This window comes from Curcuma longa, chromosome 1, assembly GCF_044706935.1.
Source record: "Curcuma longa cultivar G26 ecotype Majalengka, Jawa Barat chromosome 1, ITB_CL_G26_1.1, whole genome shotgun sequence".
Taxonomy (NCBI): Eukaryota; Viridiplantae; Streptophyta; class Magnoliopsida; order Zingiberales; family Zingiberaceae; genus Curcuma; species Curcuma longa.
In genome coordinates this window covers 11,364,911-11,388,303 of record NC_133861.1, presented here as the reverse complement: position 1 = coordinate 11,388,303, position 23,393 = coordinate 11,364,911, and the positions used below count along the sequence as shown (strand labels likewise).

At 39.5% G+C, this 23,393-nt stretch overlaps 2 protein-coding genes across 2 annotated transcripts; one reads left to right on the top strand and one right to left on the bottom strand.

Annotated features, from left to right (window-relative positions):
- The first annotated feature begins 518 nt into the window (after positions 1–518).
- LOC141824156 (mitogen-activated protein kinase 4-like) lies at positions 519–8,505 on the top strand. The gene is made up of 3 exons (XM_074711402.1): positions 519–941; positions 1,043–1,688; positions 8,444–8,505. Exons 1-3 carry the CDS (start codon positions 519–521, stop codon positions 8,503–8,505), a joined length of 1,131 nt encoding a protein of 376 aa, XP_074567503.1.
- A 4,561-nt stretch (positions 8,506–13,066) lies between these two features.
- On the bottom strand, positions 13,067–13,510 carry LOC141824146 (uncharacterized). The gene has a single exon (XM_074711391.1). The coding sequence runs from the start codon at positions 13,508–13,510 to the stop codon at positions 13,067–13,069; it is 444 nt and encodes a 147-aa protein (XP_074567492.1).
- Between the last annotated feature and the right edge of the window lie 9,883 nt (positions 13,511–23,393).

Sequence of the window (23,393 nt, the reverse complement as noted above, 5' to 3'; positions counted from 1 at the left end):
CCATCTTTAATTTGTCCACCTTCCTCCACTCCATCGCCGCGCGCTTCCGCCGTTCCACTTCTTGCTGGATTCTCTGTTAGCTTCCTGCCCACGCTCGGACCATCCCGACGATCGACTTGCCGCCGCCGTAACCAGCAGTAAGTCAACTATCCGCCTTGCCATTAAACATGCTTCTTGTTCCATTAACATCGTCGACGATCTTGATCTTTGAAGGATTCTTTACAGACGCATATGTAAAAAGAGAGAGATACTGGGAATTCTGTTCTTGGATCTTCACATATTCTTGTTCTGTTATTTCTTGGTTTTCTTGAAGGTCGGCTAATTAACTAAGATATATATATGCCTGTATGCGTATAGAGAACGTACGCTTGACAAATTAAAGAACCTTGTCTATCGACTTTAATTAATTATATCATGCGATATATATGATCAAGATTTGTAAATCGATCGATCTCTGCATGCCTTTCTGTGACAAATTAATTAATTAATCTGCTAATATAATATTGGATTTACAGGTCATGGGTATGCTAACGAATCCTCCAGCCGATTCTGGGAACAAAGAAAAGCGCTGTCACACTATATCAAACACAGTTTTCGAGATCGATGCCAAGTATGCGCCTATGCAGCTCCTGGGAAAGGGCGCTTATGGCGTCGTGTGCTCATCCCTCAACCGCGAAACGAGTGAGAAGGTCGCCATTAAGAAAATAAAGAATGTCTTTGGAGATCGCATCGATGCACTGAGGACTCTTCGGGAGATAAAGATTTTGAGGAAAATTAAGCATGACAACGTCATTGCGCTGAAGGATATCATGTTGCCTTCCACCAAGAGATCCTTCACGGACGTTTATCTTGTCTTTGAGCTCATGGACACTGATTTGGAGCAAATCATCAGATCATCTCAGCCACTTTCCGATGAGCACTGTCAATGCTTCATGTTTCAGGTATTTTTGCTAGCTCAATTATATTTCTAACTAGTTTAGTTTAGAATAATTATATATTAGTACTTAACTCAATTATTTAATTTGTGCGCGCATGGATGCAGTTGCTTCGAGGACTGAAGTATCTTCACTCGGCAAACGTAATTCACAGGGACTTGAAGCCAGGGAACCTTCTGGTCAATAGTGATTGTGAACTTAAGATCGGCGACTTCGGACTGGCTCGCACTAAAAGTCCGAGTGGTGAAGGAATGGACAAGTACGTCGTTACGCTTTGGTATCGAGCGCCGGAGTTGCTCGTTTGCTCTGATAGCTACGACGCTGCCATTGATATGTGGTCTGTTGGATGCATCTTCGCTGGGATACTCGGCCGCAAACCTCTCTTTCCTGGCACTGACAGTGCACACCAGCTCGAGCTCATTCTCGACACTCTCGGCGTTAACCATGATGTTGGTGATTTCGACTTCGTCAGTGATCACTCAATTCGCGATTACATCGAGTCGCTACCGGATAGTCCAGGCATTCCTTTCGCCACTATATTTCCGGATGCCAATCCGCTAGCCCTCGACTTGTTGAAGAAGCTGCTAGTTTTTAATCCAGCAAAGAGAATCAACGCCACGGAGGCATTAGAGCACCCTTATATGGCTCAGTTGTATGATCCTCTGCTCGACCTTGCTGCTGATGGCCCCATCGATCTTGGTTTCGATGATAATCTCGGGGAAGACATGATCAGAGAGAAGATCTGGGAGGAGACGATATGATCGCAAGTTGTTCTCTATCGTAGTCTAAATTTGTTGAACAATTATATATAATATGGTTCTCAATGCAACTGGAAATTCTGTTTTCTTTTTTTGAAAAACTAACAAAAATCTGAATTCTGATGCTCTGATTGTGATTGTATTATATATGCTGAGTAATTTCAGATCATGATTTTTTTTTATATGTCTTAACATAAAACTTGAGGCTGCTTTACTTTACCTAATTAAATTGGTTTTTTGGTGCTAAAAAATTCATGATTCTGCAAATGAAGTTTGCAGTACTGCAACTTGAAAACACAAATCTAAAGAAGGTCCAGCATTCAACAAGTAGCATTCCAACTCAATTTCCCGAATGCGAACAGATTCTTGCATATAACTTGATTAGAACACCAAACTGGCACATTCAACATCATGTAAGGACTAACAAAGTAGCTCCAATTAACCATATGCAGGGAACCACATGCAACGATATTGAAAGAAAGCAGCTAACACTTTGATGACACAGACTTCTGATACTAACCAAATTAAATTAAAGTTCGATTAATGTTGAAATCCCAACATTTTTATGATGCTCAATTTTAGTAGGCTCTGGCTTCAACTTTGGCCTCGTCTCCAATAGAACCCTGTTAATAGATCAGAAACCAGCACTCTAGTACAGAATAAAATTGTGCTTAGAATTACATTCATCTAAATTTATTCTATGTAATAATGTCAGACAACTTAGGCAAAAAGCAACAATAGAAGAAGAAATAAGAGAATCTGAAGGTCCTTTTAGAGTTTTAGTACAGGTACGTAAGTTATGCTCCTGATTTATTCGATAGTCGGATCAAGAGAGAGATCGTCTATCTATAGAATTAGTCGGACTAAATTTAAACACCTACTTGAATTATAAACAATCGATCATATTGAGTGCGGCCCAAGAATGATGTCTCAATTAGAGTCATAGATTAGTCTATATAAGGATCATAGCATAATTGTTACTGACAATGCTGTTTGAGTATATATCAATAGAAAAGAGGAGTTTTAGATTTTACAGAATTATTTTTTTCAACCTCCAGTTTATCAAAGTTATATAACATTTACCATTCCAAATGCACAAAATTATATTATTAATGCTTATAGAGCTATGTTTCTCTGTGTATTTGATTTTTTAAAATATATAACGATAATAGTATGATGATTTGAAATATGAATTATTGATATCTATTTATTAGTATTGATGGAAAAAATATTATACTTTTATTTCTTAAATTACGAGATAATATAATCAATTATTTTGATTATAATTTTACTCATCCCTAGATGTTACGTAGTGTAATGAAGTCCCTGGAACAATGGTGTAGTGATTAAGATCCTCTATGATGAATTCCAAGAATATCGGATTAGAGACTATGATCGATGTATTGCAAGGTAATTTTTTCCTCTAGTAAGTATAACGAATCAAAGAAAATGCATTACCTGGATGGATCACCATGAATGCCTCTCGATTTATCTTGAAGTCGTGGAAAATTTTTATGAAACCAGATCAGTCCTCTAAAATTAGTTGACATAAATTGGAAGAAAAAAATGGTAGAGGAAAAATAATAATAACAATGAACGTAGTAAACGCCAAATTTGACTATAATTCTCAACCGGAAAAACTACTCATTCTCGATCGAACAGACGAGCGAGAACCTTCCATCCAGCTTTATCTCCGCTTGTTAGGGAGAAGACCGACTAAAATCCCAGCCACCAAACCAGCAAATCCAAATGCTGTTACCATGCCAAGCGACGTAGCTGTTACCATGGCAAGCGTATGTGATCGTGTGAGAGACGCATTTGACCGTCCGTTTCGTTCGTTGCGGCTTTTATTAAGCTCAATAAGTACTTTCTCTGTGTTTTTCTCGGACTCCTTTATCTTTATTTCAATATCAGCGAGGATTTCAGACACATTGGAAAGCGTCAGTGATCGTGTGAGAGACGTATTGGACAAATACGCTGGATACTGCAACCGGCCGAACCGGCTGTTTTGTTCCTCGAGGCTTTTACCAAGCGCAATAAGTCGTTCCTTGGCCTCGGCTATCTTTATTTCAAGATCAGTGAACTCCTTGACTTTTATAGGGTCCGCATCAAAGATTTTAGACGCGACGGCGGAATTTTTGTTGTTGGCTTCGTTCTTGTCTATGGAGATGGAGGTGGGATCGCCTATCTTCATTTCAATATCAGTAAGCTTAAGAAGTTTCTTTATGTTTTTCTCGGCCTCGGCTGTCCTTTTTTCAAGATCAGTAAGCTCTTTTTGATCGTCCGCAGCGACAGCATCAGCGAACGCTTTGTAGTAATTGGCTTTGTTCTTGCCCACGGAGAGGGATATAGGATAGGGGAAGGATTCGGCCATGAGCTAGGGAAGATCAGAGACTCGCTTAGAGGTGGTGATAGAATTAACACGAACCTATAAAAAGAGGAATTAATTGAGCTTTTAGGATTTGTTGGGGTTCGCTTAGCTTAGCGGTGGTGCGGAAAGATAGAACACGAGCCTGAAGAAACGGACGGACAATTTAACAAAAGGTTAGTAAAATATATAAAATTGAAAAAATATTAAAAGCGTATGAGAATCATAAAATAAATTATTGTTTTTTAATTTAACTTACTAAAAATATTATATTCAAAATACTGATAAGTGTTGTTGATTTGCAACAAATAATTAACGCGTATTTCTTAATTAGAGAAAGAGTAGAGTAATATTACTGATAGAGAAGGAAGGTGGAAGTGGTTGGGGATGTTTGCAGCTGAGTTATGGTTCAGTTTGAACCAGGTCTAGATATTGGTCCACGTTCAAGAATAAAATCACTCGGATGAAACTCCGAATCTAATTCTAATTTTTCATATTTACTAAATCGTTGCATATTTTTTTTCCCTAATAAGTCTTTTTAAAAAATTAAGACATTGTCAAACCCAATTCTTAAATAGTTTTGCAATAATTAATAATATTTGTTGTACCGTTGGTTGCTGTCTTGCCGAATGGATGTAGAACTGAAATAAAGTTACTAAGTCGAGAAAAATATCTTTTCTCACATATAATTATGGAGTCAACCGTATGAAACCGCTAAAGTGACGGATTCCATCTCTTATTATGACAATAAAAGAATGAGCTATCACCCGACCTAAACTCAAAGCCATCTGAGATAGCAATCTCCACAGTGCCATAAGTTATCACCTCCAAATACCTTCAAAGACAAAAAAAACAAAGGGATCTTTAATGATAAAGGATGGCGTTTAAATACTTTTTAAGATCTTAGGTAGAAAAAAAAATTGTAAGACTTTAATATTTTTTAAAATTAAAAATTATTTATGTTATATAAAATATTATTAAGGATATTAATTTTATTAGTAAAAATTTTTAAAAAAATAGTTTGCTATATTGCAAAAGGTTACTTTCACGATTGAAAGTCGTGATCACTAGTCACACAATAATATTATAGTATCAACTTCCACTTCTTTATTAATAAAATTTTTAAAAAATTAAAATTCTTTTATCCTAAACTTTCAAATATAATTTATTAAAAATAATATATTTATCTAATAAATATTTTTAATTAACTACATTAAATTAAATTTGGTCCTCCAAGGACATGAAGATATGGTCACTATCCATGAATATTTCCCTCAATGATTAATTATCCTTCAATCGCCTTTCAGAAGGAGAGTATACAGACCTGCGCTATCAACAAGGGCATCCTCGAAAGTGTGACTCAGATATTGTCACTCCCCTATTCTCTAACTGTCTCTCTGAGGATATCCATGTGGAGATTCTCTTACAACGGCAATATAACAACCGATGAGAATAAGTAGATCAAAAATGATTTTCTTCTCGCGCGCGGAGGCAACTCTTCTCCGTTACTCTCTCTCATTATTTCTTTCTACTTTTCCTCTCTTGTACTTCCACAAATTTTTCTTTACTATGTCTCGATTTTGATTTAAACATCGAAGTGGACGCATTGGTAGAGCTGATCAACTCTGACGTGTATTCCCTCATAGGCTATCAAAGTTTGGCCCATTAGTAGTTTGTGGTGATCTGGGCTTGAGAAACGTTTGGAAGAGAAGGAGCCCATATAAGTGAAAATAAAATTATTATTATTATTATTATTATTATTATTATTATTATTATATATATATAGGACCGGAAATTTTATGGCATTATTTTTAAGTTTAATTATAAATAACACAAGTTATAGACTACTAAATTGAATCACTAAGATAACCAAATAAGTTAGAGTTGCTTTGAGTATTGTTTAGATATCAATAAAATTTATCCAATGAATTAATCATCTTTATGTGAGAAATCACTAAATTTAGGTTGGATTTCAAACTAATTAAGCTTGTTAAAAAGGGTAAATTGTATTTTCTAGAAATTTAACATTAATTTTTTCCTTATTTATATATTTTAATTATTTTTTAATAAAAGCATTAGAGAGTTTGGGGTGGAAAATTATTATTTTTTAAAGTCAAATAACGGATCGGATATATAGTAAGGGACGATGGAAGACATATCATTAATTGAAAAAAAAATGATACGGTGGAGTATATTAATTTATATATAATGGTATTGATTAAAATCTACTCATAGGATATATATTCAATTTAATAAATAAATCTATATTTATTAATAAAAAATTTAATAAAGTTTTTATTAATTCTGTAGCTGTTCGGATTAGTTTGGAGCACTAATATTGAAGTAAAATTTTAAGTCACACTAATCAATATTAGAGCTGTTCTAATTAATTATGGAGAAATGTTTATTAACCTTAAAGTAGTTTTTAACAATATTAATGTAGTTTTGTTTAATATAATAATATTTGTTATATTATGTAGGTAACTCTCTTCTAATTTATTTATCAAATAAATCTAAAACACAATTCATACAAGTTAATTACATTTATATTTTTAAATGAAAAATTAGGATCAATATCTTTTGAATTTGGAATTCTCTCTTATAATAAAACGAAATATGCTATTTTAATTTTCCGCTTAAAAATATATCAAGTTTATAAGGGATGGCACATTGAAAATTTTAGTTCTCATTCCACCTCCTATATTAAAAAATAATAATAAATCAAATATCTCTACCTCTAAGTTGCTATAGATACGGATGACTTTTAAACCCCATCCTTACCCGTTAATATCGTAGGGCGGCGGGTCCAGGTAAACTCAATCGTCTTAGCTATTTTAATAAAGTAAATTGTTATTCCCATTAAATTGGGTTTGTCTTATAAATTAATTGATTTTACTTAGAATCAAAAAATTACTAAATATGCAAATTTTAGGAAATGAAAACCAAGATTTACCTAAGGAAAATAAATTAATTTATAAGAAATGAGAGATTTTGAACAGCAAAAGCATTAGAAAAATGCCCAAAATTTTGATAAAATTTTGAAATTTTTTTATAAATAATGAAAATCCCTTAGGAAAATGAGATTTTAGAATTTTAAAATTTTCAGATGAAAATCAATAGAAAAATGGCTGATTTGAAATTTATATAAAATTATGAAAATATAATATAAAGTAAGCTTAAATGCAATTTAAACTAAAGAATCGATCTTTTTTAAGTTATATTGAAAATGAGTTTTTGCAAATACAATTTTAATTAATTTTTACTTTTGAATGGGGATAAATATTCTAAAGTCGAGATTTCTGAATCGTGTATAAATTATATTTCAAATTTATTCAATAAAATCTATCAAAAAGGAAAAAAAAAAGGGTGAACTTGTAACGGTATTGAGATGTCAAAAGGCAATGAAGTAGCGGATAAAGGCAATTACCAAGAACACTTTTTCCGACGAAGTAACGACCAAGATTTGCAAATAAGCCATTTGGAACGAGTTTAAACAGACCCAAAGCTAATTCAAGCTTAATTATCTTGATTCATTTACAGTTTCAAAGGTGTCTGATTGACTCTGAGATAGTCAATGTGCAATGGAATTCTTAAACCTTTTCTACATCATATCACTCATTTAGCTTACTAGAGCTAATTGTTCACGCTTTAGATTTTGAAGCCAACCTCTGTTCAGATAGCTAGCTAGCTAGGGATCAGAAGGCGTTATTTTCTTGGCTCAATTGTAGGTCAAGGATTTAGTTGTGGTCCTTCAAATTTGAATTGAACCCAACCCAGCCAAATATAAAGTTTCATGAATAGATTTATAGATCTACAATTAAGTTGGAGCTCTGGGGCTTTCAGATATCTTCTTCATTCCTCATATGATATAAATCAATTGTGTTGTAAAATATTGCAGTGCAAATGACTACTACTATCCCTGAACCGCTCAACTGGGAGATTGTGAAAAAGAACAATTCTTTCTTTCCTTGTTAAGCAGTATGGCAGTGGCACTAACCGCCTCCTCTCTGCCCTCTTGTCTGCACATGTAACCGCCGTCCTCTCTGCTTCCTCTTTATTTCTCGTCGATCGCCTGACTGACTTACGATCTTCTTCTTTATTTATCTTCGCCTGACTTACGATCCGCTTCTCTGCCCTCTTGTGTCTGCATGTGTAACCGCCGTCCTCTTCTCTGTTTCCTCTTTATTTCTCTTCGCCTGACTTACGATCCGCTTCTCTGCCCTCTTGTGTCTGTCTGCATATGTAACCGCCGTCCTCTTCTCTGCTTCCTCTTTATTTCTCTTCGCCTGACTTGACGATCCGCTTCGATCACGACCAGGATCTCTTGACACTCATTCTCCTCTTCTATATTTATTCACCTCCACTCCACCTCCGCACCGCAGTGGTATCCTTGCATCCGCAGTCACTCTGCAACAATCTCCCCTCTCTTGTCTCATCATATTAACCTCCTGTCCTCTCCCTCCGTCGATGCCCTCTCTTGTGTAACCGGACTAGCTCCTTATTTAATTATCTGCAGTGGTCTTTTGCATCCGCAGTGGTCTCTGCAACAATCTCCCCGTCTCCCCCATCCACGATTATGGACAAGATAGATGTTTTATATGAGCATATGACTGATGTGACTGCTCGCATAAAAGATATAGAAAGGGTCAAGGACGTTATGCTAAAGAGTGTTGATCTCGAAAAGCAAGTTCGGGATATTAAAGTGCAACTGGAGCGTATTAACGCGCGGATAACGCTTATAGAAGAACAACGCGCGGAATGGGAAAGGGAGAAAGAAGAACAAGGCGCGGAATGGGAAAGGGAGAAAGAAGAAATAGGCGCGGAATGGGCAAGGCAGAAAGAAGAACAAGGCGCGGAATGGGAAAGGGAGAAAGAAGAAATAGGCGCGGAATGGGCAAGGCAGAAAGAAGAACAAGTCGCGGAATGGGAAAGGGAGAAAGCACGTATAATGCAGATGCTGCAAGAAATTAACAATCGACTTCAACACTTGGAATGGGCAAGGCAGATGCTGCAATGGTGGCGGCGGCCGCATCATTACCACTGTAGCGGCGGCGGCGGCGGTGGCAGCAGCGGCGGCAGCAATAGCTTATGGAGTTGGATTTGTTGGCGGCGGCAGCCGTCGCGGAAGCGACGGAGGCGGCAGCAACCGTGGCGGAAGCTACAGAGATGGCAGCGGCGGCCATAACATTTGAGTCTGAAATTTTAGTATATGGCAAATAAATATTTGTAGTATGAGTTTCGAGTAGGTAGTTTCAGTAGAAGTATCAAACTTCTGATTGCTAGCAAATATAATGCTAGCCTAACTTTCTACTGTTGTCTTCTCCCCTCTTTTCTAATTGTTAGTTTAAGATGTATGCTAAATCATTAGAGTAGTTTTTTAAAGTCTAGCAAATTCGAATTTAGTAATATTTATCTCGTAATTGATTTTAGCCAACTATATAAATTGACTTTCTTTGATTATTTGACGTGGGTAGATCAGTCAAAATCTAGTTGATGATTTATTTAATAAAACTCTAGATATTCATTTGTATTTTTATATTTTCAAAAGCTTATCTCTTTGTGCCTACGTGCTACCATTAGTTGTGTTATTGCTGTGGCATAATATTCCAACTATATATCTCTTTTCACCCAATTTTGATCCCTCCATTCTAGTTTTCTTGGTCTACTTTTGTTTGCTTGTCTGGTTTACTCCTGTGGCATGATGGTTTGCTCGTTCTCTTGGCTTTATTTCGCTTAGACAAAAAAAAAAAAAAAAAAAAGTGAAGATGCATGCTGCCTTTCAATGTCAGTTAGCGATTTGAATGAAATAAATCACGAATCACTTTTGAGAGGGATTTTATTAATTCCCAAATGAATTATTCCTCAGGGATTCAATCTCTGTGCTCTTGTGACAATCTACCATCTGACCGAGTATCAACTCGACTATATATGTTCATGAAAGCATTTAGCTTAGTCACCTAGCTAGCCCATTCGAATTTCAATCGGCTCACAAATAAATCAGCTTCGACTGCTCAATCGACCTGCTAAGGCAGCTTCAACTGCTCACCAGCCTGTTCAGCGCTTTCAATCTGCATGCCTCCCCACATCTTGAGGTGTAAACTAATCAAATCTATCATTCACGAGTGATTCGGATCTCAGTTAAAAAAATATATATTCAAGTTCATCTAGTTTGATTTTGAAATATTTGAAAATATTATCAAATCGAGTTTAAACTTAACTATTTAATTTAATTGCAAGCCAAGCTCAAATTTAAAAATTAAAATTTAAATCGAATTCTAACCAAATTCAAGCCTTTTATTATTGTTCGACTCGATTGGGTTTGATTACACCATTACTTACCTCCTCCGAATTTAATCTATTTAATTGATTATTTTAACTTAATTAAAATTTTGCTCATCTCTAGAGCTTTAGCGGCACTAAATGATAAATCCCAGTCAGTCTCATAGACTCAATCTCTGGGGGTGGTCGGCCCGGTTCTACAACCACCAGGGTAAATCAAGAAGCGCATACAGTGGTCAATCCAAATGCCCAGCATCCTTTGATTGTATTCCCCATTTGGAAGAAAATTCTTACAAATACGTCGTAGTTAGGGATCCTTTGATTGTATTCCCCATTTGAAAGAAAATTCTTACAAATACGTCGTAGTTAGGGATCCCTGAATCACTACCCGGATGTCCTACCGTTACACCATTGCTCCGGGGACTAGTGTAATGAAGCCCTCAAACAATGGTACATAGATCTCATAAGTATTGAGTTCAAGATTTAGTTACGACACATTATGAGACAATTTTCCTCGTGAGCCAGAGAAATTGGATTGCTTGGATATGAGTCACAGCGCTTTCTAATTTACTTTAATGGTCAGAATGTGTGCAAATTAAAAAAAAAATACATATTGTAATGAATCATAATAAATATTATAAAAACAAAAATGATGATGATGAAAGAAAAATTTATAGAGGAAAAATAATAATAACAATGAAGATTGGATAGAAAATTATTAAACACCAAATTAGAAATTTGACTCCAATATCAATTTTACATAACACAATTACAAACTAGTAAAATTATAATTAAAAATGACTAATTCTCACCTAGAAAAAAATATAAATTATATCAACTCAACCCCTTATTCATGATTCTTATCCTTTTATAATAATGCAAACTCAGATCAAACAGGCGAGCGGATGCACACTTAGATCAACAATTAAGTTCTATGATCTCCGCTTGTTAGGGAGAAGACCAACTAAAATCCCAGCCACAAAACCAGCAAATCCAAACGCTGTTACCATGCCAAGCGTCTGTGATGATCGTGTGAGATCAGACGCATTGGATAGATCTGCTAGATACTGCAACTGGCAGTTTTGTTCGTGTCTTTTACTAAGCTCAATAAGTTTCTCTGTGTTTTTCTCAACCTCCACTATCTTTATTTCAAGATCAGCGAGCATTTTAGACGCATTGGACAACGTCTGTGATCGTGTGAGAGACGCACTGGATGAAGCTGCTGGATACCCCAACCGGCCCAACCGACTGTTTTGTTCCTTGAGGCCTTCACCAAGCCAAAGAAGTCGTTCCTCTTTGTTTTGCTCGGCCTTGGCTATCTTTATTTCAAGATCAGTAAGGTTACGCTCAACACTTTTCTGTGTGTTTTTCTCGGTCTTGGCTATCTTTCTTTCAAGATCAGTAAGCATTCGAAGCATAGGGTCCGCAGCAACACCATCAGCGGACTCTTCGTCGTCGGATTCGTCCTCGTCGAAGGGGAGGGAGGTGGGACGGGAGAGGGCATGTATCTTTAGTTCAAGATCTACTAGGTTAAAAATTTTCGTTACGTTTTTGTCGGCCTCGGCTACCCTTCTTTCAAGATCAGCAAGCTCTTTCTGATTGTCCTCCGCAGCAACAGCATCAGCGGACTCTTCGTCGTTGGCACTGTTCTCGTTTGAGGTGGGATAGGTGAGGGATTCGGCCATGAGAGAGGATATCAAAGACGATTGAACATGATTGATCGAGCTTATAAAAATTAAGAGGAAGAGCTTTTAGGATTTTGGGTTTCGCTTAGCTTAGTGGTGGTGCGGAAAGATAGAACACGAGTGACGAACCTGAAGAAACGGACAATTTAACAAAAAGTTAGTAAAATATATAAAATTGGACAAATAAATTATTTTTCTTTTTTATTTAACTTACTAAAAATATTTATATAAACGCACCTCTCTGCCCTCTTGAATCAAGCACATGTAAATATTATTTATTCTGAGGATCGTGTACGTTCTGCTAGTTTTGGTTTTAACTACTGGCACATTTGCTTGGTGAATTCCTCCATCAAGGTCAGGTCAGTTAGATCGAATGGGTAAACCCTAAACTCCTCCATCAAGTTATATTTATTTCTATTTTGGTGATATTTTTTTCTATTATGATGAATCATTATTCAAATGTTTACCTACATCACTCAAGTTCATATTGGCTTATTAGAGCTAATTGTTCACGCCTTAGATATTGAAGCTAGCCTCTGTTCTATCAGTTTTGAGTCAGGTGTAGTTTTAATCCCTGCCATATAAGGTTTTTTTTGGGGGATATTTTATCTTTGGTAAATTTGTATTATTTGCTCTGTTGATCAAAAGGTTTCCTATTAGCTTTAATGCTTGTCATATGTTCTCATTTTTTTAATCTCTGGTTGTTTGCTATTAATGCAAGAGAATTTAGTATTTTGATGTTGTGTGCCTAGGTCAAGTGTCCTATTAAGTGAGATTATGGTAAGATATCTGATAATTCACTGTAATATCATTTGAATTGTCTTTCTATTCTACAGAGTTAGTTAGTTACGATGAAGCAGAGTTGTACAAGAGGATAAAGATTTGAATCTCAACGAAATCAAGACAATACCCTCCTCACAAATCTAACAAACAAATTTTCAATAAGACAGTGCAGTTTCACTAATCATCCAATAATTTCTCAGTTCATGCCTGATTAACACGCAGGAGCAATTTCGTAAATACAAATTATATATTTATAATTCATTTTGGTTTAATCTCTCCCGCGACGACCAGCGAGTTGTAGATCTCGAACATCAACCTGCGCTCAAACGCGCTGGAGCTGGTCTTCGCAGGTCCAGACTTGGGGATCCGCTTCGACCACGACCAGGCATCCGACCCGGTAATCGCAGCTGGCGTCTTCCCGGCGGCAGACAGCATCCAATCGACGTACGCGTCCCGGACGCGGGTCACAATATTGACCAGGGACGGGATCCGGATCCGGAACCTGAACCGGGTCTTGCCGATCCGCCGCCGGAGCCGCATGAACCACCGGCCGCCGCTACCTCCCGCGCCGCCGAGCCTCGACGACAGCGTCGCCTTCGTCCCCTTCGCCGGCGCCGTGCTCTCCACCTTTTGGTACCTTCTTCTCCTCCAGTAGGAGTTTATGCCTTTGTAGAACCTGATCGGAACGATCTGTTGATCCATGATCGCTCGATCGGATCTCTTCGATGCTACTTTTCTCTGGTCGATGAGGAGCACTTAGAAGAAGAGGAGTAGGATGATGGATGGAGTGGAAAATGGTGGCCATTTAAAGGCGGCGGTGATGAAAATAAAGATCTACAATATCTAATTTATAATATGACAAATGAGGAAAACACGATAGACATAATTAGGCTGCGTTTGGTACGAGTGTTTTCCGTTTTCATTTTCTATTTTCTAGAAAATGAAAACAGAAAAGATGTTTGGTTGACGTTTTCATTTTTATTTTTTAGAAAATTCATTCTCATTTTCTGGAAAACTGGAAAACGATAAAACATCGTTTTCTAAAAAATGGAAAATGCGGGTTGAGAATCAGAAAACGTGAAAACGCGCTTCGCTTCGCTGCCTGGTGTGGGGCTAGGTATAGAGACTCTTCTCCGATTTTTTTCTTCTCCCCTGCGTGCTCCTTCCGCCCTCCCCCCTGCAGCGTTCTTCGGAAATGGGCCATTCCACTTCCTGCCGGCGCCGCTGGCGATCGACGCCTCCGCGCTCGTCCGATAAACGCCCCTGCTGCGGCACTCGACGAACCCGGGGTACTTCCTCTAGGTCAAGGGTATCGCGGTGAACGGGCGCCCCTGCCGTTCCTGGCGTGCGTGCTGGAGTTCGACTCGCTAAGGCACGGCGGTGCCGTACACCACGCTGGAGTTCGACTTCGCTTCGCTGCCTGGTTTACGGCGGCAACAAGCAGGATCCCGAGGCGGCCGAAGGCGAGTCCCTTCGGGCTGTGCCTGAATAGAGCGGCGATGGGGGGGTGTCGACGAGGGTGGGGTAAGGGTGCCGCCGATCGACCTGATGCTTGAAGGGGGAGAGAACTGGACGCTGTCGGGGCGAACTCGATGGTGCAGGTGGAGGAGGAGACGTTGGCGATCGTGGACGGCGAGGCAGGGCGGTGGTCCACTCTAGATTATCAAACCAAACGCATTTTTCAGTTTTCTGTTCTAGAAAATAGAAAACAACATATCATACCAAACATATTTTCTATTTTCTGAAAACTAGATCAGAAAATGGAAAATTAGAAATAGAAAATAGAAAACAGAAAATGGAAAACATTTTCCAAACCAAACGCCCCCTTAGATGTTAGAAAAATACCTGAAGCAGAAGATGTTGATGAGTTCAACAATAGAGAGAAAAGTAGAGAGAAACTGCTCCTATCACCCATACCGTCGTAGACAAAAATTACGTGTATGTCTCAATGGGGCGACAATTCAAATACCTTAGGGTTAGGAGTAGGGGTCTCTACATATAGAGAGGAATTAATGGGCCAAGCCTACCCATTATAGCTAAGCCCAATAACATCCTATTAATTATGCTAGTCCACATAAATTATCTAACATTCTCCCACTTGGACAGCATAATACATCAGATTAATCAACAATATGTGACCATAATAAGATGCCAAAATAAGTCAACACATAACATGAAAATGTCCAAAATGGAACTATAAGCATCTTAATAATACAGAAAATCACATTCGAAGGAATAATGATATCATGCATTGCATGTAAGATACTTATATCCTGTGACCCAACAATAAAATGGAATATATATGGATAAATGGGAAAGCCCAACAAAATGACATGTCAAAATTTGAACAAAGTGCTATTTCCCAGTAAAATGACTTAAACATCTGCCCAAGATGTCATATAATAACAACAAAATTGAGACTGAGTCTGAAATGTCTCCACAATATACAATATGTCATCACAACATATATACAACAGTAGTTATTATTTGAGCAATATCAACCGTAGTTATTATTTGAGCAATATCTCAATATTGTTCAATGTCTCAAATATTATAAATATGAGGTCATAACAAAACATAAGCATAAACTCCCACTAACCCAAAATATCAAAAGGCTTTACTACGCCCATACGGGTTACATGATCAACAAAAGCTTTAACAGTTATGCCTTTGGTTAGGGGATCAGCAATATTAAGCTCTGTAGGGATATGCTCGACACGAGTTTTAAACTCTTGAACCTTCTCTCTCACAAACATGAATTTTGTGTCAAAGTGTTTGGTCCACTTTGAGCTTTTATTTTTGAGAGAAAAACTCACCACGGCAGAGTTATCACAATATATAGTGAGAGGCCTAGAGATACTCTCCACAAAATCAAATTCATCAATAAAGTTTTTCAACCATATCGCTTGACATGTGGCCTCATAACAAGCTATGTACTCTGCTTCCATGGTTGATGTAGCTGTAAGAGTTTGTTTGACACTTTTCCAAGAGATAGCTCCTCCAACTAACATGAATATATATCCTGATGTGGACTTATGATCATCTGGGCAACCTCCATAATCAGAATCAGAATCACAACCGACAGTTTTGTTCGTGTCTTTTACTAAGCTCAATAAGTTTCTCTATGTTTTTCTCAACCTCCACTATCTTTATTTCAAGATCAGCGAACATTTTAGACGCATTGGACAACGTCTGTGATCGTGTGAGAGACGCACTGGATAAATCTGCTGGATACCGCAACCGGCCCAACCGACTGTTTTGTTCCTTGAGGCCTTTACCAAGCCAAAGAAGTCGTTCCTCTTTGTTTTTCTCGGCCTGGCTATCTTTATTTCAAGATCAGTAAGCATACGCGCGACACGTTTCTCTGTGTTTTTCTCGGTCTTGGCTATCTTTCTTTCAAGATCAGTAAGCATTTGAAGCATAGGGTCCACAGCGACACCATCAGCGGACTCTTCATCGTCGGATTCGTCCTCGTCGAAGGAGAGGGAGGTGGGATGGGAGAGGGCATGTATCTTTAGTTCAAGATCTACTAGGTTACAAATTTTCGTTACGTTTTTGTCGGCCTTGGCTATCCTTATTTCAAGATCAGCAATCTCTTTCTGATTGTCCTCCGCAACAACAACATCAGCGGACTCTTCCTCGTTGGCACTGTTCTCGCCCACGGTGTTTGAGGTGGGATAGGTGAGGGATTCGGCCATGAGAGAGGACATCAAAGATGATAGAACACGATCGAGCTTATAAAAAGAGAGAGGAAGAGTTTTTAGGATTTTGGATTTCGCTTAGCTTAGCGGTGATGCGGAATGATAGAACACGAGTGACAAGCCTGAAGAAACGGACAATTTAACAAAAGAGTAATGCTACTTGTCACAATAGATTTCCGTCACAAATTTGTGATGGAAATTTGGACTGTTCGATTTTAAAATAGAAGATTAAATCCAAGTCATCACAATCACCCATTCAATCTACGATCAGGATTTAATTTTAACTCTAAAATCCAAGTCTTATAACCTCCTTTCTCTCCCGACTAACAGTACATATATTTATCAGTCTTCGCATCCGGCCACCTCCACCTCCATCTCCGCCTCCATCAATGGCAGGCCCAAGAGATATTTTACACGAGCATATCAATGATTTGAATGATCACATCCAAAGGATGATAGGTATTATACAAAGGATCGATGGTCTCCAAACTGCTGTAATAGAGGATATTCAGTACAATAATTGTTACATATCAACACGCGTATAACAGGTATAACGCATATAACACAGAATTACAGTTTCATGGCTGTAGAGGAGGCGACGGCAGCGGTAGATGCAGCGGCGGCGGGCGGAATCAACAGTGGCAGCGGTGAAAACGGCGGCGGGGTCGGCTTTGGGGTCGGTTTTAGTAATTTAGAGGCGGCGGGATGTAAGATTTGGAGTCAGTTTTAGTAGTTTTATTATGTTTCTGTAGCTATTTGCTATTTGACCCTCCCATTTTGTCTTTTTGGCTACAAAGTTTGTCTCAGACCCCACACCTGCCTTTTTTTTTTGGTCTTATACGTAACAACCTGTCCTTTACGCCAGTCTTTCTCTGACCTCTCTTATCTCCGCCTAACCACCTGTCCTTTACGTCAGTCTTTCTCTGACCTCTCTTATTTCCGCCTGCCCTTTCTTGTCTCATATGTAACCGCCAGTCCTTCTCTCTTACCTCTTGTAACCTCCCCGTCGCTGCCTTCTCTCCTCCCCGTCGCTGCCTTTGTGTAACCGGACTCCTTTATTTATATGTCTCCTTGCGCAGTGGTCTTTTGCATCCGCAGTTACTTTGCAACAATCTCCCCAATCACCTCCGTCTCCCCCTCCATGATTATGGACAACCCAGAGATTTTACATGAACATAGGGAGGATCTGAAGCAACGCATTAAAGATGTAGAAAGGCTCAAGAACGTTATACAAGAGAATATTGATCTTCAAACTCAAGTCAAAGATATTAACGTGCAACTGGAGCAAATTAACGCGCGGATAACGCGTATAGAAGAACGAGAATGGGAGAACACGGGGCATATGCTACAAGAAATTAACAATATACTTCAGCGTCTGGAGGAGACCCTCCGCCGCAATGGCAGCGGCAGCAGCATCATTATCACGGTAGTGGCGGCGGCATAGGCAACGGCGGCGGCAATAGCATTTGGAGGTAGATTCATTGACAAATCTAATAGCCGCGGCGGCAGCAGTGGCGGAAGCAACGGAGGCGACGGCGGCCGTGGCGGAAGCTACTGAGGCAGCGGCGGTAGCATTTGGGATTTCAAATTTTAGTACGTATGTAGAACGGCCTGTAGTTTCTATTATGCAATTGTGAGGCAGCGGCGGTAGCATTTGGGATTTCAAGTTTTAGTACGTAGTATGTAGAACGGCCTAGCTATATTTTCTATTATGCAATTGTCCTATTAGATTCGATTAGACGATTATGACATCTATAATTTACTCCGGTAGCTCCGGGAGTACGCAAACTGATATGTATCGTCGAGGCTAGTGTTCGACACTATCTCCGTAAACGATATTGCTCCGCTACGGTGCTAACGGATAGCAGCAACTCGTTCCCAAGATACAACGACGATCGCCTCGGAATAGTAGCACTCCAAATTCCGAGACCGACGAACTCTTCTCGTAGGCTTTTTGGACTCCGAATGCACTAGATGAGATGAATGCACAAGGAAGAGAAGAATCGATGAATGATCGATGAGATTTCCATCATCTGGAGGGTTCTATTTATACTAAGTGAAGAGGTTGAGTGAGTGGATGTGACCCTTGGACGAGATCAATCTGGACCGTCAGATCTGGAGGGTTGTAACCCTTCATTTAGCCCTCTTGATCTCATCCATCAGATCTGAAGAGTTGTGCCCTTCAGATCTCGCCTATTGTCATCAGCCGTCGGATCTGAATCTCTTGATCCATTCGATCTGACGCTTCAGATCAGGTCTCATCACAGCGGTCAGATCGTGACTCTTCGCGATCCATCGCTCCAGATCGCATCACAAGCGATCCATCACACCTCTTTGATCAACGGTTGCCATCTGTTCGCCCAATCAACAGTCCAGTCATCTCTTCTTGCCCACGTGGATGCCACACAGGCATTGCCATGTCAGATACGAGGCTGACACGTCACCCGAGTGCCACGCAGGCACCGCAATGTCCCCTGGAGCATAAATTTAAGCTCCTCAATGCTCCTCGCGACGTGCGAAGTGCAAAGTGCGCCTACAAAGCGCCCATTGCGCACGTGCGCACGTGCGCACGTGGCGGGTGGCGGGCTCACAGGTGCGAGCACCTGCTCGCCCATGGGTAGAGAGCACCTGTGCTTTTTGTGTTAACTCCATTAACACAGCAACACATATAAGGAAACTTTAGCTTGCGCCGGTTAGCGATGTGGGACTAAAACCCCATCTTTTCCTTAACGTTATTTTGGACACAACTTTAGCCAATTAATTTCTCATTCACCCGTAATCGGTTTTGAGCAAATTAATAGTCTAGATTTATCTACGCGAAACATAGATTTCGATTTTGAAGTCATATCAGACTTCCAACGATCGATGGCACCTTAATTTTGCCTTGCAAAATCATATCCAACAATCCCCCACATGAATGGAAATTAATGCAATGTATGTATGCATGCTGACACTTTACAAGAGTCCAATCGATAAGTCACTGCATCGGGAGAGGTAGCTTGTGGCTTTGAACCTTCCGTAGTGGAATGCTATCGAGTATACTAGGCTGCGCAGTGAACGTGATGTCTTGAACTGCTCAGCTGTTGGTGTATACTAAGACAATAACACCCACACAGAGACCTATCTCACCTACTTTAGGTTCTCATGGTTGGTTCCGTTTCGGCCATGGACACCATCTTGGATTCATGAGTGTTTCATTGAAGCGGCCTGTCTTCACACTCACATAGGTGACACTTCTATCAAGAGTATCCTACCATACTCCACCTTATAAGGTATAGAAGTCATTAAAAGCATAAGCTTAACCTCACTACATGTGGTAGGACAGCACCAATTCATCCTAGGATTGGGATAGAGATAAAATATCTCATGTGCTGTAACACAACTTCTGTAACTTCGTTGTCCCATTGAACCAAGATCTTGGGATCTCCAGTCAACAAGGTTGGGTTACCGCTACAGTCGTTTTCAGTTGTAGATTTTTAATCTCATTCCTCTTGATGAGCAGTATACTTGATCTCGACTCAATCCCTTCGTAAGAGGATCTGCCAAATTATCTTTGGACTTAACATAGTCGATTGCAATCACTCCATTCGAGATCAACTGCCTAATGGTATTATGTCTACGACGTATATGTCGTGACTTACCATTATACATACTACTCTGTGCCCTTCCAATCGCCGATTGACTATCACAGTGGATCAGTACGGCAGGCACAGGTTTCGTCCAGCTCGGAATATCTTCCAAGAAATTCCGCAGCCATTCAGCTTCCTCAGCTGCTTTGTCTAGTGCTATAAACTCGGATTCCATAGTTGACCGAGCAATGCACGTCTGCTTAGTGGATTTCCAAGATACCGCTCCCCCACCGATCGTGAATACATATCCACTAGTGGATTTGGAGTCTTTTGTATCTGATATCCAATTAGCATCACAATATCCCTCTAACACAGCGGGATATTTTCCATAATGTAATCCATAGTTCATAGTATATTTCAAATACCTAAGAACTCGCATTAATGCTTTCCAATGGGTGTCGTTTGGATTACTCGTAAAACGACTTAGCTTGTTGACCGCACAGGCAATATCCGGACGTGTGCAGTTTGTGAGATACATCAAACTGCCTATTATCCGAGAATATTCCAACTGCGATATGGGTTCACCATGGTTTTTCGCTAAGTGTTGACTTAGATCCATAGGTGTTTTCACTGTAGAGAGATCGTACGCATTGAACCTTTTCAATACTGACTCTACATAATGGGATTGTGTCAAAACTATCCCATCAGATGTCCTGAGAATTTTAATTCCCAATATAACATCTGCTTGACCCATATCTTTCATATCGAAATTCTTGGTCAACATTTTCTTTGTAGTCATGATTACATCATGATTACTACCCATTATTAGCATGTCGTCTACGTATAGACACACGATTACATATCCTTCAGGTGTGTTTTTGACATAAATGCATTTGTCACATTCATTTATTCTGAATTCGTTTGACAGCATTACTTTGTCAAATTTTTCGTGCCATTGTTTAGGCGCTTGCTTAAGTCCGTACAACGACTTAACAAGTCGACACACCTTTTTCTCATTTCCTGGAGCCACAAACCCCTCGGGTTGCTCCATATAAATTTCTTCTTCCAACTCACCATTTAAGAACGCAGTCTTAACATCCATTTGATGTATTTCAAGGTCATACAGTGCTGCAATGGCTATTAGCACTCGTATGGACGTAATCCTTGTCACCGGTGAGTAGGTATCGAAGTAATCAAGGCCTTCCTCTTGCTTGTACCCCTTGGCTACAAGTCTGGCCTTATACTTGTCAATCGATCCATCAGCTTTATACTTGCGTTTTAGTATCCACTTACAACCTAATGGTTTATTACCAGAAGGAAGGTCTACTAATTCCCAAGTATGATTATTCATGATGGACTCGATTTCACTATTGACAGCTTCTTTCCACATTGGAGCATCGGGACTAGAGAGAGCTTCACTTAATGTTCTTGGGTCCATCTCTGACATAAAAGTCATGAAATCTGGCCCGAACGATTTCTCAACTCTAGCCCGTTTGCTACGACGTGGCTCTTCGCTTTGATCGTCAATAGTCCTTTTATAACAACTAAGTTCAGTAACGTCATTTCCGTTTGAACTTCCGTTGTTATCACTTTCAACGTTTCCCTTCTTATTTGGGAATACGTTTTCAAAGAATATCGCATTCCGAGATTCTATGGTTGTTCCCACATGAATATCAGGAATGTCTGATTTGTGAACTAGGAAACGATATGCACTACTATTATGGGCATATCCGACAAATACCGCATCGAACGTTTTAGGTCCGATCTTTACTTGCTTTGGTTTAGGTACTTCGACCTTTGCCAAGCACCCCCACACTTTCAGGTATTTGTACGATGGCTCGCGGCCTTTCCATAGTTCGTATGGAGTTTTATCACTTTTCTTGTGAGGGATTTTATTGAGAATGTGATTTGCCGATAATATAGCTTCCCCCCACAAGTTCTGAGGTAAGCCTGAATTTATCAACAAGGCATTCATCATCTCCTTTAGTGTCCGATTTTTACGTTCGGCAACACCATTCGATTGAGGTGAGTAAGGCGCCGTTGTTTGATGGATAATGCCAGATTCTGAACAAAATTCATCAAACGGTGCACCATATTCTCCACCTCTATCGCTACGAATTATTTTAATTCGTTTGTCAAGTTGATTTTCAACTTCTGTTTTATAGGTTCTGAACGCCTCTAAGGCTTCGTCTTTACTTCTTAAAAGAAAGACATAACAGAACCTCGTGCAGTCATCGATAAAAGTAATGAAATACTTTTTACCTCCTCTAGTTTGCACGAATTTCAAGTCACATAGATCACTATGTATTAACTCTAGAGGAGTCGTTGACCTTTCTACCGAATGAAAAGGTAGTTTTGTCATTTTAGCTTCCACACACACTTCACATTTGTGTGTTTTGTCAACATTGACGTTCGGTAATAAATTTAGTTTGACGAGACGTTTCAGCGTATTATTATGCACATGTCCGAGTCGATCATGCCACAAATTGAAACACTCAACAACATAGCTGGAAGCTTTTATTTTATTACCATCAAAATTTCAGAGTACAGTCATTACAACCATTTTGAATAGACTTTGTTCTAAGTACCCCTTTCCTACGAAGACACCATTCTTCGTAAGGACAAAGTTGTTGGACTGGAACACTAGTCTAAACCCGGCCTTAACAAGTGCCGATCCAGAAACTAGGTTCTTCCTGATGTCGGGAACATGGAGCACATCAATGAGTGTTAGCTCCTTTCCAGATGTCATCTTCAGAACAACCTTTCCGAGTCCAACGATCGGAGAGGTTGTGGAATTGCCCATATAGAGCTTCCTTCCATTTATAGGAGTATACTTGGAGAACATCGCCTTATCTGAACAGATGTGACGAGTTGCTCCAGTATCGATCCACCACTGCTTCGGATTATCCTCCACATTATTGGATTCAAACACGACCGCAGTGAGGTCCAGGTCTTCAAGAGAGGTTGCGACGTGGTTCGCAGCATCCTTTGGCCCCTTGGTTGGCTTCTTCGGGCGTCTGCAGTCCTTGGACATGTGTCCTGACTTTCCACAGTTGTAGCATGAGCCCTTGAACTTCTTGGGTTGAGCCTTCTTCTTGAACTGCTTCGGCTTCTTGGCGTTCGGCTCGACCAGGTTGGACATCTCGTCGACAGTCCGCTTGGTTCCTCTAGAGTCGGATAACTTTCGATTATCCTCCTCTATTCGTAGCCTCAGGATCAGGTCTTCCAGTCCCATCTCCTTTTGCTTGTGCTTCAGGTAATTTTTGAAATCCATCCATGACGGAGGGAGTTTCTCGATTACCGCAGCTACTGCGA